The sequence below is a fragment of the Caloenas nicobarica genome, chromosome 12 (genome assembly GCF_036013445.1).
Source record: "Caloenas nicobarica isolate bCalNic1 chromosome 12, bCalNic1.hap1, whole genome shotgun sequence".
Lineage (NCBI taxonomy): Eukaryota > Metazoa > Chordata > Aves > Columbiformes > Columbidae > Caloenas > Caloenas nicobarica.
Window position 1 is genome coordinate 7,710,879 of NC_088256.1, and position 15,262 is coordinate 7,726,140.

The window sequence follows — 15,262 nt, forward strand, 5'->3', positions numbered from 1 at the left end:
TGTGATGTTTTCAAAATATCACCTGCAGAAAAAGCTGTATATGCATCCATGTTTTTATACATATTTATACAAACATTACGCCAACTAATTACATGAATGGAAACATCAAGAAAAGCTACTATAATTAAAAATAAATCTGGTTTTAGGGTAAGTTAAAGTAATTACTTATGCAATACAAACTATTTAGCTAAAATTATATCCTGTGTCAAACACATTGCAATGAGCATACATTTTTCTACTTCTGTACTCCATGTTATAGCAAAACAATTTCATAATATTAGTATCTTATAGTATATAACTCTATATACTTATATACAGAGTTATATACTTATATACAGAGTTATATACTTATATACAACTCTGGTGGGTGTTTTTCCACAAAAGAAATAAACTTTTCTTATATTGCAGGTATTTCTTGTTCAGCTTGTGATCTTCAGGTGTTAGTGCTTGCAAAAGATTGATTGGCACTTTTTTCCATTGTACTTGTTATTTTTTACCTTACTTTGTGCTACAATAATTTGGCCAATTTTATCTTAGTAGCTAAATTTTTCACAGATAGTAGTTTTATTAGCATAAAAAGCTCATTTGTGATGTTATTACATGCAAGCAATAAGATACGAAAACACCCTAAGCCACAGCTGAAGATTTTTTTCATTCCACTTCTTTGAATATGTAAAAACCATGGGTATTATATTATCAGATGGATAAAAAATGTACCCAGTTTTCCCACTCTCTTTTAAAAACGGAAGTTCAGAGCAAAATGTGTGTACAAAACCAGCATTCTGTGATTCTTTGAGGTTTTTAGCTGGGATTGTGATACAGACGCAGAGCTGGAGGGTTCATTGTCACAGTGTATTTAGCTATTTCTGTGTCTTGGATTTATGATATCAGGGGGAATGAATATCTGTTTGGATGCAGATTTCCTATTTTCAAATTTCCCGTATGCATTTTTAACTACATGGAATATTCATAATGGATCTCTTGCATCATATCTTCCACTCTACAGCAGTAAAAACAACAGTCTTTTTCAGGTGGTTGAAGAAAAAAAAAAAAAATGTGGTATTCTCTTCTGTCTTCTGACTTCTAGTGCTTCTGACAACAGCCACCTGCTTTTTCTGTACTTAAAAAAAAAAAAAAAATCAGCTGCCAAAGGCCCGGGGTCATCTCTCCTGTCTCTTCCCTCTTGCCACCCCACAATAAACCTGATCTGCTGGAACACGGGAAACAAGCATCTGAAACTGAACAGCAGAGGGGAGCCAGGGGATGGCAAGAATCCTCGCTGATGGTTTGAAAATGAGAGAATTAGAGAATGAAACTGTGAAAACTAAAAACTGTGTTTTACATACAACAAACAGATTTATCCTGAAGCCTAAGTCGGTTGTACACCTCACTAACAAGTGTCACATTGAGCACAGCTTCCTCTTGGCACTATTGCTAATGATATCCTCTATAAGAAGTTTTTCTGGCCCTGATCTCACATTTGTGTTGAATTTCTACCTCTTGAATTCCTTCTTTCCAACTCCTGTCATCGAATTGGGCATCAGGAATTGCTGAGCTCTGACCTAAAATATACGACTGAATCAGTCTGTGGCTGAACAAATCAGATATTCTGTATGTAACTCTTTTTCTGTGAAGATATTCGTGCTACCATATGTTACACCCGGTGGATATACAGAATTTCTCACTGTTTGAATGGTGCTTTTATGTGAAGAAGTTTAAGTAAACATTTAATAATTTACCAGTCACATCTTCCTGTGTTGGAGATTTACTGTTACTTTGGCCCTTTCTCCCAGCAATTACCCTTTCTGCAATGTACCTATCAGGCCCATTTTACTGAAATGGAGAGTAGTTTCCTTTAGTCTGCTTTCTGTTCTTGTTAAGCAGTTTCATGACCCAGATTTTGTGATAATTTGATGAATTATGTGGCTAGACGGACAGTATTTGGTGTTGTTTTAACAGTCAGTATTCATTCTCTAAACCCGTATGTCCATTTCCACCTTAGCGTAATTTGGTAAAAATGACTATGCAACAACTTTAAGCACTGTGAAAGAAAAGCAGGGAAAAGAGCAAACCTTCCTGGGTGGTTTTTTCCCTACTGTTGGTATATGAAAAATAATCCTGCGTATGCAGATATGTGTTGCCTGGGCGCCTTCCTGTGTAACCTCATCTGGGTGTTCCTGCTCCAGCGGGGGACTGGGCTGGATGAGCTTTCGAGGTCCCTTCCAACCCCTGACATTCTGTGATTGTGTGCGTGTGCTAAATCAAACTCTGAGGGGAACCGAGCAGGTCGCTGGCTGGGAAAGGCATCCAGTAAATCCCCTTACTCGTCGTCTTGGCAGGAGTAGACGTTGAGAGCAAAGTAGAGCAGTGTAGGGAATTCCTACAGTGCTTTAATAAAAGAAAGATTAGCCACAAAAGATTATGTGAATTTGAGTGAATTATTTAATGTATTTGAGCTGGGTTATCTTTGTGCTTGTTACCTGGGTCTAAGTGGGGAACTGGTTTAGTGATAAAAGGACAGAGACCTGGCTGAAGGAATGTGGATAAAGGGAAAAGGGACTTGTGTGTTGAAAACTTTACTTAGATTCAAACACATCCCTCCCTCAGAATCGGCAGAATGGAAGAAAATCCATAACTGTCCTGTCCTTTTTCTCAGCCAATACTATTCCGAGTGTTTAGCCTCACAGTTTATTCACGTAGCTGACGACACACTGTTTCACTTAATTGTGTATCTTCTTGTTTCCCCTCAGAATTATGGTTTGGAGACTGAAAACCTGAGAACTCTGTCTCACAAGCTGAATGCCTCAGCCAAAAATCTTCAGAACTTCATAACGGGTAGAAGGAGGAGTGGCCATTACGATGGCAGGGCCTCCAGACGACTGCCAAATGATTTCCTTACCTCTGTAGTTGACCTGATTGGTGCTGCCAAGAACCTACTAGCCTGGCTGGACAGGTAATTTACTCTTCTTTTATCCTTTATGGACGAGAATAATTCTTTGGGTTGTTTTTGTTCGTTCTTTTTCTCTTCTATTCTTTTATTCTAATATTAAAATGGCAGTTCTGGAATTCTAGCTCTAAATTTTGTTTTGCAAATTTCTCAAATATTGCAGGCAAAATGTAGTACCCTTTTTGTCAGGAGGGTGGCGAAGTTTTTTCTAGTAATGTTTTCAGGTTCTTTTCAGCCTGATAGGATTTTGTGTGAAATTACTACTTTTGTGCTGTTCCAAGCTGACATCTCACTGCCACAAGTGGTAATATTGGTAATTTCAGAAAGAAAGGTAAGGATGTAAAGATTATGGAGTTTGAACTGTAGTTCAGCAATCAAAAGGACATGAAAAGCTGGAGTTGAGCAAATCAGTTCAGCAGTTTCAGAATAAATTATAGTACTTGTTTAGTCTGAAAATTAAATTTTCTCATTAGGTTTTTTTATCAAGAGTAGGATTGATGTATTAAGTACAGTTGTGTTGGTTAATGCTCAACAATCAACCACTTTTTTTTTCATTTATAAATTGAGAATTTGATTTAAAGTATCTATCTGAATAAATGTAGCTAAAATTTTGACTGTGGCAAGGCAGAACCCAAAACATAAAATAGCATCAGTTCTGTTTTTCTTTGGAGTTCTAGCAATGGATAGCTTTATCTTGGATCTGAATGCTCTCGAATGTATAAATGGCACATTAGAAATCACAGTGAGAGTGAATCACCCTCCTTTACAGGATTTGTATAATCCTGGTGACATCTTCCTAACCTAATGCCAGCAGTCATCTTCTCTCAGGCTATGACCTTGTCAGTTCTCATAAATTCGACTGGGGTCAGATTCAGCTAGAATTTGGAAAGCCTGAAGAAAATCCAAGTGAGCAGGAAGCTGTTAGTGACTGAGCAAGTGTTCCTTTGCTCTCTGAATTAAGGTGCTAACTGCTGCTGAAGAGGGATGTCGTACTAGAAATACTGTCTTTTCAATGAGCTGTACAAAGGAAATCCGGACTCTTCACAATTATTTGGAAGCTCCTATTTCCACTTTCTACAAGAATGATAACTTCTGATGTTCTGGCCAAAATCCAGTTTACGTCTTTCCTGCAGATGTTGTTTCTTGTTTCAAATGCATATTTTACAAGAGTCGTCTACCTTGCTGCTGGAGATTGTCATGATTAGGTGTTTCTTGTTTCTGTGTGTAGAACTGATCTCTAGATCACACATATCTGCTTATACTATAAACAGGAGTTATAATCCGAAATGCTGTAAAAACTTATCTGTCCTTTGTCACAGGTCCCCATTTGTCAGCGTGACAGAATATTCGCTGCTGAAAAACAACATCGTTCAACTGTGCCTGGAACTAACAACCATTGTGCAACAGGTAGGACTGGTTGTCTTCCCCTCTGAGTCCTCTTCACGCTACTGCTTAAAAATTGCAGTAGTAAAAATGTTGCTAAGCTTTTACTTCACTGGAAAAATTCTTTTAGCATTATCTCTCTGTTCTTTGTTTATTTTTCTTTCTCTGGGAGTGATGGGAAGATTTTTGGACTTTGATTATCCTGATATGCCTGGAGAGACTGAAGGACAGTGTGAAGTTAAAAGTAATACACTTTGCCTTGAGTGGAAAATTTCATGTCAGGTCATCTACCAACATGCAAGTGTTAAATAAAACAGCCATGGTGGGATAGAGCTTAACTACTGCTGTTTATTACAGATTAAAATATGGATGATCAAAAGTCTTTCAGGGACGAGCTCTTACATTAAATACAAATATATCCAGAACCTTTACTGTGGCTCCTTCACTTAAAGGAGAGACAGTTATATGAAAGCTGTTTAGTAATCAACATTAAATATTAATAATATTAAACAAATCAGATATGGAACAAATAAGGGTAGTAGTATTATCATCACTGAAATTCATTAATTAATTGTACTATAGTACAGTCCACAGGTACATAATATTAATTTATCTGGTCTGTAGTGCTACATAATGTACAAATAATAATAGTCTGGCCATGTCTGACCCTGAAGTAAGACGAGAGGTGACACAGGAGTGTAGAAAAATTGACCGGAAATCAGTTTTAGAAATAATTACAGCAAGATTCTCCTCTTGTGAGTGGCTAAAAATACTCATGAGACAAAATAGTGTTATTGGAACATGTGGAGAGGTTAGACAACAGGTGAGGCTGTCTTGGAGCGAAGCAAATGAGAAAGATGAAAGTTTGATAGGAGGGAAAGCAAGAAGGAAGCTCAGCTGAAGCTTTGGTTTTGTGAGCACCTTGGGCTGGCCCTGCCTCCAGCACACAGGGCTCCGGAATCTGCCTCTGTCCTGTGCTGGCAGTTTCTGTGGAACCTCACACCAGACTATCCATAGAATTCATTTAATTTAAAAGGCTTCCTGGAGTAGTAGCATTCTGCAAACTACTTTTTTTTCTCCTTTCCCCAGTTTAATTTTAATTCTTGGGGAAAAAAAGGACTAAGGCTGATAAATATCAGTCTTTATATCTTTATATTTCACGCTGTTATACTTAATTTATAATATTCAGCTTTATTCCTTTTAGAAATTTTGTCCTCTATGCATTTTTGTAGTGCAAAACAAAGATCATTTTTCTCTTTTCTTGGTTTAAAAATTCCTATGTAGGCATTTAATTATTTATGTATTGTTATTAAGCTTTCTCTTACAAAGTGTTTATAGCACTAAGCTATTTTTGATTTACAGACTAAGCACAATGAACCTCTCTACAGTATAAAAAGTTTGGATTCTGATTCTACCCTTCAGCTGATGTTGCACTTTGTGTGAGTTTGATTTTTTCTTTTTTTTTTTCCTTTTCTCTTTCTTTTTTTTTTTCCCCCCCCCTCTGGTCTTGGTGAAAATAGTATAATTTTGAATTGCTGTCTCCCTTTCTGTTGTTCATTTCACTGCTTTTGGCAGATTAAATTTATTTCTTCTCTGCCACTTTAGTTCTTTTTTTCAATTCTTCACTCCCAAAGCTGTCCTGCTTTTGACAACTTCAAAACAATCTTTCTTTTAGCATAAACTCCAAGACATTTCAAGACAAAAAATGTTTAGTTAGTTCTTCAGGTCAGTTACAAATCAAGTTTTGTTTTTTCCTTATCTTATTGTCAGATCTGGGTTGTTTGATAGTCGTCTATTAAGATCTTTTTACAGTATATCAAACTTAGCACCAGAAAGAGGAGATAAAACAAAATTATTCATAGGGAAACAGTTTTGCTGTTACTAAATTTGAGGAAAATTGATGTTAATGTGTGAAAGCAGAAAAAAAACCTAAACCAGAATTGCGGTCTTAACTGTAGGCTAAAATATGAATTGAAAGGCAAAACTAATAGAAACCTAGATCTCAGATCTTTTCAGATACTCCTTGTTTTATTAATTATATAAATTTCAGATATCTAATTTAGTGCAAAAATAGCAGTCAAGTGACGCATTTGGCACATTAAGCAAGGAACGTCTTCAACCTGCAGATTTGTTTTGTGCAAAATTCCCATGCTTTGTGTGCACAACTTACAGCTGCTGCGCAAGGTGAACTTCCTTCTAAATAGGGGGCACTACTATGCAATCTTAGTTTAATATAGACCCTGCTTATGGATCTTCTTGCTGGGATGTACTGTATGTATAACATCTGAGCGACACACTCTTGTATCTAACCAGGAAGGAGCTTTTTTAGCTTTTAGGTCATATTCTTTCTCTGTGTGAGTGTGAAGATGCGATCTTCATTTGAAATTTAAACCAAACAGATGAACTGAAATGTCGAGTATTATTGTTTACATACCATGTAAATGCTACGATAAATAAGCGGTCACTTGTTTACCTGTAAACAGTATCTTCTTGTACTGGTTGTAAGATCATTGATCTTTATTCTTTAGTCCTAGAGGAGTTTTAGACTTGTCCACTTCTGCTTGGGAATGTATTTTATTCTCAATTTTCATATCCCTCACAATCCTACCTTCACTAAAGTAAGTAGGGAAACCATAAAAGAGTAGCATTCTGCAGAAAGCTGCAATGTCCCATCAGAATGTGTTGGTGATAACGTGCAAAAAGAGGTGTTAGAACAGAGCACTGAAATGTTTGAGCTCCCTGTTGACTTCGTTTTGAAGTATAACTCAGCTTTGAGGTTGGCTACCTCTCACTTTTTGCTCTGAAAATGAATCCACCATGTTAACTTGACTGAATTTTGATTTGGCCATGGTCTAGTGCCAAGGCCAACCTGTGGAAAGGGTAACTGGAGTAACTGGGAAAGAATAGGTTTGGAATTTTGTTCGTAAAATGTAGCCATTGGTTAAATTTCCATTGAGTAGAAAGAGCTCACTAGTTTTAGTAGAAATTGGTTTTCTGAATATGTCAAAGATGTTTAAACCTGTGATATTAATAGATGCCTTTGACACATGCATTAAACTGTATGAACAAACATTCTCCAAAGAAGAAGTTTGTCTATGTCTTACCAGAGAACGTTAGCACAAGGCAGGCTACTTTTTTCCAACAAAAGCAAAACAAAATTTTGCTTGTTCTTCCCTTTACTAATGTGTAACTGACATCACTGAGATAAATTCAGAGACCATATCACAGACTTTTGCCCTATTTTTAGTCAAATACTTTGTGTTTAGGATGAAGCATATTTTTTTTTAAAGCTCTCTAGTTCATACTGCAATTGCTAGAAATTGTTGTTTCTTGGTAGATTCCTGTACCTGGTGTACTTTTTAAATGAGCCCTCCTCCGAGCAGGTGATTGGACTACATAACCTCCAGAGGTCCCTTCCACCTGAATTACCCTGTGATTCAGCAACTGCCTTTAAAAACCTGGGGGTTATTTTCAGTTTGAACTTTGCAGACTTCAGCTTTCAGCAGCTTAATCTTACTTTGCTTGCGTTTGCTAAACAACATTTTGTGATCAAACATCTGTTCACTGTTTTCTAAATATAGATTTTGATCGTCTTTACCTTAATTAAACCAAGTAAAATAAGTAACTTCACTGTATTTACCAGTGTATATTTACCTAATTTCAGAGCAATCTTGTTTTTTTAAATGTGTGAATTCCAGAAGAGAGTTTGATTTTTATGTATGCAAGCAATATAGTGTGAAATATAATTTTGTCATGTCCACCATGTCCAATGGCAAGCAACACAAGGTTTTAAGTTCTTTTCCAAGTTGCTTTTTTATAAGGTCTCTGTTTCTTTTCAGTACTAGGCTTAACTCATGCTGTTTTATTGTGCTAAGTTAATGAACTAAATATTTCACAAATATTAGTATTTTTATTTGTTAGTTAACTGTCCTCAAGACTTTTCGTAAAACATTCTTTATGGTATTTGCAATCTTCAGTAGTACTTGCATTTTTTCCTTTCGGAATTATAAACTAAAATTATGAATACAGTGTGGGTGAGCACAAGTCCTACTGACCTTTTCTCTTTGTGAATATTCAAAAGAATGCTGTTTTACTTGCTCAGGGTTAAGAAGGCGTACTGTGGCTTTGAAAGGTAGGATGTTCTGGTTAGTGCAGAAGCTGGCTTGTATATAACACTGCTGCTGTGATTATTTTTGTAATTCTTGTGTTTTACCATTTTACAGAGGGAAACCAGAACGCAGCTACTAATTTTTTTAAGGGTTTTTAAACTCTAAGAAAAAACATTTTTAACATGTCGTCTTGTCTATGGAGGATGTAGAAAGAATATCACTATAACTATTATTTATTTTCTAAGAAAAATAGACCAACATTCTATAAATGTTAGTCCTGGAAGATTTTTTATGAGGTCCATAGTGCATTGCTATTTATCAGAGAAAAATAAATCGCAATGATGTTATGACCTACATATCTTAATATTTTAGTATAATATTGCAAGTGCTTTCAACCTCTCAGTTAAACTAGTCTGATGTATTTAAAAAAAAAAAGGGCAATATGCATCTATTTTGGAAGGAATCCCAAAGCCATTAACATTTTAAATGCTAATGTGATCTTCAATGTGCAACATAAGTACAGCTGATGTTAATTCTGCTCTACAAAACAATAAAATTTCAGTCTTACTATATAAAAGTCCTATATTTTTGACCTGAAGTAATTAAGTTTGTTTAGAATGAAGCTCATATTGTATTTCTAGCACAGAAATTAAAGGAATAATTTAAAAAGGAGCATTAGCTCTGAAGTCAAGCTGTAAGCCCTGCTGTGATCATCTTGTTCTCTTGGTATTTGGAGGGTTAAAGGAGATGGTGAATGTGCTGTTAGATGTATGTAAACCTTGTAGGAAAAAGTGCCTTGGGCATTGCCAACCAAACTAACTAATTGAATTCTTTTTTTATGCTGTAGAAAATAACAGTATGAATACAGAAGAAACATCAAAGGGACACTTGACCGTGAAATACTAATATACATTCTTCTTTGTGTTCTTTGGCACTCACAATCTTCTGATTTTTACTTACTTATTCTGTAACAATATCCTTTAAACCGCATTCACTTAGAAATGATTTTTTCTGTGAAAGTGCCTGCCCTCCAAAATAAACATGACCCTTAGAGTTGAGGGTGGGAGAGTTACCTGTTGGGTACCAGGGCTGAGGTTTCCCCAAAGCAGCACCCAAGGGGGAAGGTTTGGGAGCTGGAGGTGGCTCCATGGAGGGGGCTCAGCCGAGGACTCGAGCTGCTGGGTGAGGAACCATAAAGAGAACGCCAAAAGCCGAGCAGATCACACAGCTAATCTGCTTCTGGAGTCGATAGAGTGAGGATGCTGCAATTATTTCCTGGGAAGTTTGAAGCAATTAGCTGTGGTTGCTGACACGGTCAGGTCCAGGAAAGAGGAAATCTTGAGAACTGTAGGGAATCTTAAGTCACCTGAGGGGATCTTTTTGGTATCTCAGTAAGCTAAATTTTACTTGAAAACTGATTCAAGGGAAAAAGACAAATAAACAAGACTTTAATTTATTTTTTTTAACTTGTCATCCTTAAAAATGTTCTGAAATCCCTGTCTTGCTTTGTAGAAAGCTTTTTTCCAATGTGAGATAGCATTTGGAGATATATTAGTTTCCCGTCTCCCTCCCCCCCTTTTTTTTTTGTTATTAACCATTAATTCACTTAGATGTAAATAACCAGCACCAGTATGGCATTATAAACAAGATTCCTGTGACAAACAAGGCGAGGATCCCGCCCTGCCTGGTCCTCAGCAAGTTTGGTGGTGGCATCTCCATCCTCTCCCTTGCGCGGCTCTGGGACTCTGGCAGCCACGGGATGGGGTCTCAGTCTCCCTGAACACAGGGAGATGCCGGGATACCTCAGAAATATTTTTTTATTTGGATTTTGTCGCAGAAAACACCCCTTTGATGACAGGGAGGTGTCACGGGTGGGTGCTTACCATGTAGGAGTGGGGTGTGACCAAGGTTTTTGGGGGGGTCTCTTCTAATCTCTGTCTGGCAAACTTGAGCTTTCTGTATTTTCCTTTTCATTTTGTTGTAGTAAACTGTAGCTTGAGAGCCTGTGTGGTGATTTGGTGTGCTGGCTGGCAGGAGGAGCCCTGGGGCCTCTCCAGTAGGAAAGGGTCTTGCCATGACCACGTCTTGCTTTATAGAGGACTGTACTGAGGAAATCTTCAAAGCATTAAATAGCGGTAGAGGCAATAGGTATCTTTTAGGAATTTGTATGCTTTGCTTTGTGAAAAGCAGCAAAAAATAGAGCAAACCAGTGTACCAGCGTAGACACACCATGTTTAACATCTTTAGTGTTGCGCTTGTTTTCAAAATATTCTGTTTACTCTTCCCACGCTTTATAATAGCACAGTCTACCTAGTGATAGGTCTGACTCAACTGTCTTCACCCCACAAGACTTGCAGAACAGCTGACAAACATTCTGCCTGCATCATTGAATTTCTGACATGCCAGATTAATTATATTCAATTACTTTTTTCTCACTATCATGAATCTGTCCCCTCTGCCTTACATTTATATTGTTGTTAGTATTGAGCACACGAGTTTAATGACTTTGAAGGGAAGACTAGATCCCTGAGGTTAAACAACCACAAGAGAAGTCAAGTTTTCTACAACTGTAAAGTAACCTTTTGGACATGACGAAATTCAAGAGATCATTTGTCTTTACAGGTACCTCTGTAAGAGACAGTTATCAGCATAGAGCCTTCTTTTCTTTCTCAATAGGAAATTTAAACAATGTGCATTAATTATCTTTGTTTTATTTTACCACAGGATTGTACAGTGTATGAAACAGAAAATAAAATTCTTCATGTGGTAAGTAATCTAAATATTCTGCTTTGGTATTCTCTAATTCTACCTCATCCACTTAAATCATTTAAAAAAAAAAAATTAAAGCTACCATAGGAAAATAAAGTTCCTTAATATTTGACACAACTTCTGATGAATATCAGTTGCTAAAACTTTGTTTTCATATATAAGATCAAATAGTTAAAAAGTTAAAAATTATTCTCAAGACCAGCAGAACATAGATCAGTTTGCATGCTTTGTGACCTCCTGTAACCTACTTGGTGCAAGTTTGTTGTACCTCCTACCAGCCAGACGAGTAGCTGCCCCAGTACTCTAGATTTAAGACTCCAAAGTGTCTTTTTTTGCATCAACATGAAGAAAGGGAGAGACACTACCCACACAATATTAATAAAATATTTTTCCCCCCAATATGATGTTTGTGGATTCTCTGAAGCTTGGAGGGTTATTGAGGATGAAGTAATTTACTTAAGAACCATTCCTACCAAGCCTTTTTACTCTTTCCTACATTGGAAGTCTTTCAAATGTAAGGCTTAAGAATCGGCTTGCTTCTGCTATTCCTTAATTTATGCCTGTTTATTTTAGTAGACAAGGTCACATACTCCCTCTCACTCTCCCTTTCCACACAGTTCCCTAGAGTAACACGCTCTGTTATACCCACAGTTAATTACAAATATATAATTATTGTTCTTAGATTGTTTCAGAAGCATCACAGCACTCTTACTACTGTAATACATGGAATTCCAGCAGTGGATCCATCAGACCTGGTGCATTACGAGCCGCACTGGTTGTCAGACTGAGAACTTTGTGCCTTCAGCACTCAAAAAATCTGATGATGGAGGGGAATGGAAGAATCTTATACAAAGCTATTGATTAGATACTTGCCTTAAAGTTCAAATACTTTGTATTTTCCTGGTACTGACACTAAAATCTTTTACTGACACTGAGATAGAGTTAAAACCTATGGTGAAAGGAAATCTCAAAGGATTTACAAGTTCAGATAAGCTTTTGACAAGTCTAACCAAGTGCCTGATTTTTTTTTACTTTTTTTTTTTTTAAAGCCTTTTACACATATTCTGCTTCCAGCAGGGATTAAAATTTGTTGTAAAATATTGATGTGCTGTTAAATTCAGAAAGCATGCAGTGACTTTGAGAAAAAAGCTTACTGTTGCAAACGAGGTTCTGAAAGGAACTTCTAAAAGCACCTGAAATCTTCTGGGATGTGGAGGGAGTGTGTGTGTGTATATAAATATATATATAGACATGCACACACATATATACATACCTTTTAACCCACTATTCTGAGTATGACTTCTAGAAATACATATTTAGCAGGAAGGTTACTTTTGACTTTTCTACCTGTTCTGGATGGAAGCCTGAAAAGGAAAAAACAAAAGAGAGAAAAGTTTCCATTTTTAAGTATTTCATAAGCTCAGCAGTGAAAGTGTGATGAACCTGAAAGAGCCTGGATCCCAAGGCAGCGGAACTTGTTTTAACTCGAGCAAAATCACTTGAAACTACCTGATCCAGCATCCATTCTATTTTTTATGCCCAAAATACTTCAGCATGTGTTAATGTATTGACAGTGCCATATCAGACATTACTTCCTGACCCGGTGCTGCTATTTGTAAATTCTGCTCAGTTGCTCCTATTTATTACTATCTCAGCCTTTACATTGTTTACTACTGGTGTCAGGTCTGTCTTGTATCTGCTGCTTTTAGAGCAAACTGATATTTGTAATTAGTATAATTTTCTCAAGTATTTTTGTGTTGCTAAAATCCTATATACTTTTTAATTAACTTTCTGAATCATGGGGAGATCTTAAAGGTTCATTCATAAGGATACATTTGATTGCAAACTTGTTTACTGTTTATTTTATTCTGAGGTTTATTTACTGTAAAAGTTTTGCATGTGACAACTGTGAAGTTAAAACACTACATCGGAAGGTAGAAAGTCTCTGGGATTTAGTCTGCATCTAAATTCTACATATGATCTTAAATGTTAAGGCATAAGACAAGGCCTCAGTTCAAAATCATAGTATTTTGATACATCAGTAATTCAAAGCTGGATGAAAGCAGATACTGACAGACAGGGTCAACCACCAGTTCATGTGTAGAACAGCTGCACAAAACATGTTTTGAGCAAGACAGTTTCCACCTCTCTGGTGGGAGAAGACAGGACCTAAAGATTTGTTTAGGGGTTCTGGCCCAAAGCTGAAGCTGCCACATACATTTCTGTGGTTTGGTGACCTCTCGATGCCATCATGCACACCTGAATGGGACACTTTGCATCTTGCAGCTGATACAAAAACACGAATGCCACATCCAGTGCTCTAGAGCGGTGCTTGGATTTCCAAATGATTAACTATACAGTGAATGGAAACATAATCAATAAATTGAGCCAGTTAATTTATTCATAGTGACAACTTTATTTGTTTAGCTTATATGTATACTGTCAAATGAGATATTAGAAATGCTTATGCTTTTGCAAATGCCTGAAATAAAACTTCCCTTAAGGGATTTGGCTATCATTTGCTATAACTAGGGAAAAAGAGAGTATATTCCTCAAAGGAAAATAGATGCATACAGCACAGCTTTGACCAGATGACCATTCTGAAATTCATCTAAATGAATGCTTTCACATTAGGTTCAAATATCTTTAGGCATAGTCTTTTTGAAGGAACGCTTTAAGCGACACCTGCAAATTTGGGAATAAATCCTGACATGTGAAGGCTCCCAGAGAGTGCAGATGAGTTCCTCTCTGACCCATGGCCCCACTCTTTGTCCTTGATGGCAGGTTTAATATGTCAGGATCGCTGTTACAGTCCACGCAATGGATGTTCGTGTGGATTGGCATTAAGATTTTGAGATCTTTAGCTGGGAGGCAGGAGAACCTGAAATTATTGCATAGTTGTAGTGATCTGGAATATCAGTCAAAGGCCGTGTTCAAAGATGCATAAGAATTTTACTTCAGGAAATTGATTAACTAAGGCATTTTCCTGCCACTGTAATTTTTAACAAAGGAAATCTTTTCTAGGTTGTATAATGCAGAATCCACCTAATTATCACTGTTGGTAGAGTTGATCTTATTATTTGGTAACCAAAATAAGTTATTAAATTGATGTGTAAGTCATTTATTTGTTTGATACTTCCCTTGACTTCTATTGTATTTATAATGATACATTATAACAACACAAAAGATGAAGTTCATCAGGTATTTTTTTCAAGTGCGTGTAGTTGGAGTGGAGAAGTTTAGAGTACAGATGTTCTCAGTGCACTGAAAATCTTCTGATCAGAGGAACTGTACATTCATGTACATTTTCTTGACATTTATGGATATCTTCTGCTCCTTTAACCCCTTGTTCTTGACTTTCATATACCTGTAGTTTTTATAATGCTAAGAAATAAAATTATCTATTTATTCTCAGGTAGTTCTCAGAATAGGAACTTCTTCACTAGTAGTTCGAGTTTAATATGAGGAATTATGTTGACTTGTTTTTCTTCGTAGTGTAAAACCTTGTCTGGGATTTGTGACCACATCATCTCGCTCTCATCTGATTCTCTGGTGTCACAATCAGCACATCTTGAGGTAGTTCATCTCACCAGCATTATGCCCAGTGAGGGTTTGGTAAGTAGCAAAGCAATTTAAAGTCTAGCTGTTAGAATATAGAATAAAAGCCTCAGTTCTTTAGGGTGATTTATTTTTTCTTTTTTTTTCCTTTTAATTCATCAATAAATCAAAATATATTTTCAGCAGTGTCCTACTTTTTTGGTGAGCTGAATCAGATTTCTGAAAGAGGTTTAATTAATATTTATCTAAATAAATGGATTGTATTTTTTTTAATTAAAACCCATTTTACCTAGTGCTTCCTGTGCAACTGGTAACTATATGAGCAGTTAAAGAAGTTGTAGTCCTTTGATAGCCATATTACAGATTTTGGAATGTACCAAAGTAATCTCCAAATGCAAACACATACAAATAAAATTAACTAAATATCATTAATTAATGTGCTTTGAAAATTATTAGTGCAAGATATGCTTCTTGGGTTTGCATAAAAATATTTATA

The 15,262-nt window shown here is 36.5% G+C and overlaps 1 protein-coding gene across 1 annotated transcript in view; it reads left to right on the forward strand.

Annotated features, from left to right (window-relative positions):
- The window catches only part of LOC135993388 (connector enhancer of kinase suppressor of ras 2-like), a 171,855-nt gene that overhangs the window by 77,272 nt on the left and 79,321 nt on the right, over positions 1-15,262 (forward strand). Inside the window, exons 4-7 of the mRNA XM_065643217.1 lie at positions 2,751-2,953; positions 4,267-4,354; positions 11,164-11,205; positions 14,704-14,823. Of these exons, the coding sequence (XP_065499289.1) occupies positions 2,751-2,953; positions 4,267-4,354; positions 11,164-11,205; positions 14,704-14,823 (453 nt within the window). The remainder of the gene's footprint in view (positions 1-2,750; positions 2,954-4,266; positions 4,355-11,163; positions 11,206-14,703; positions 14,824-15,262) is intronic.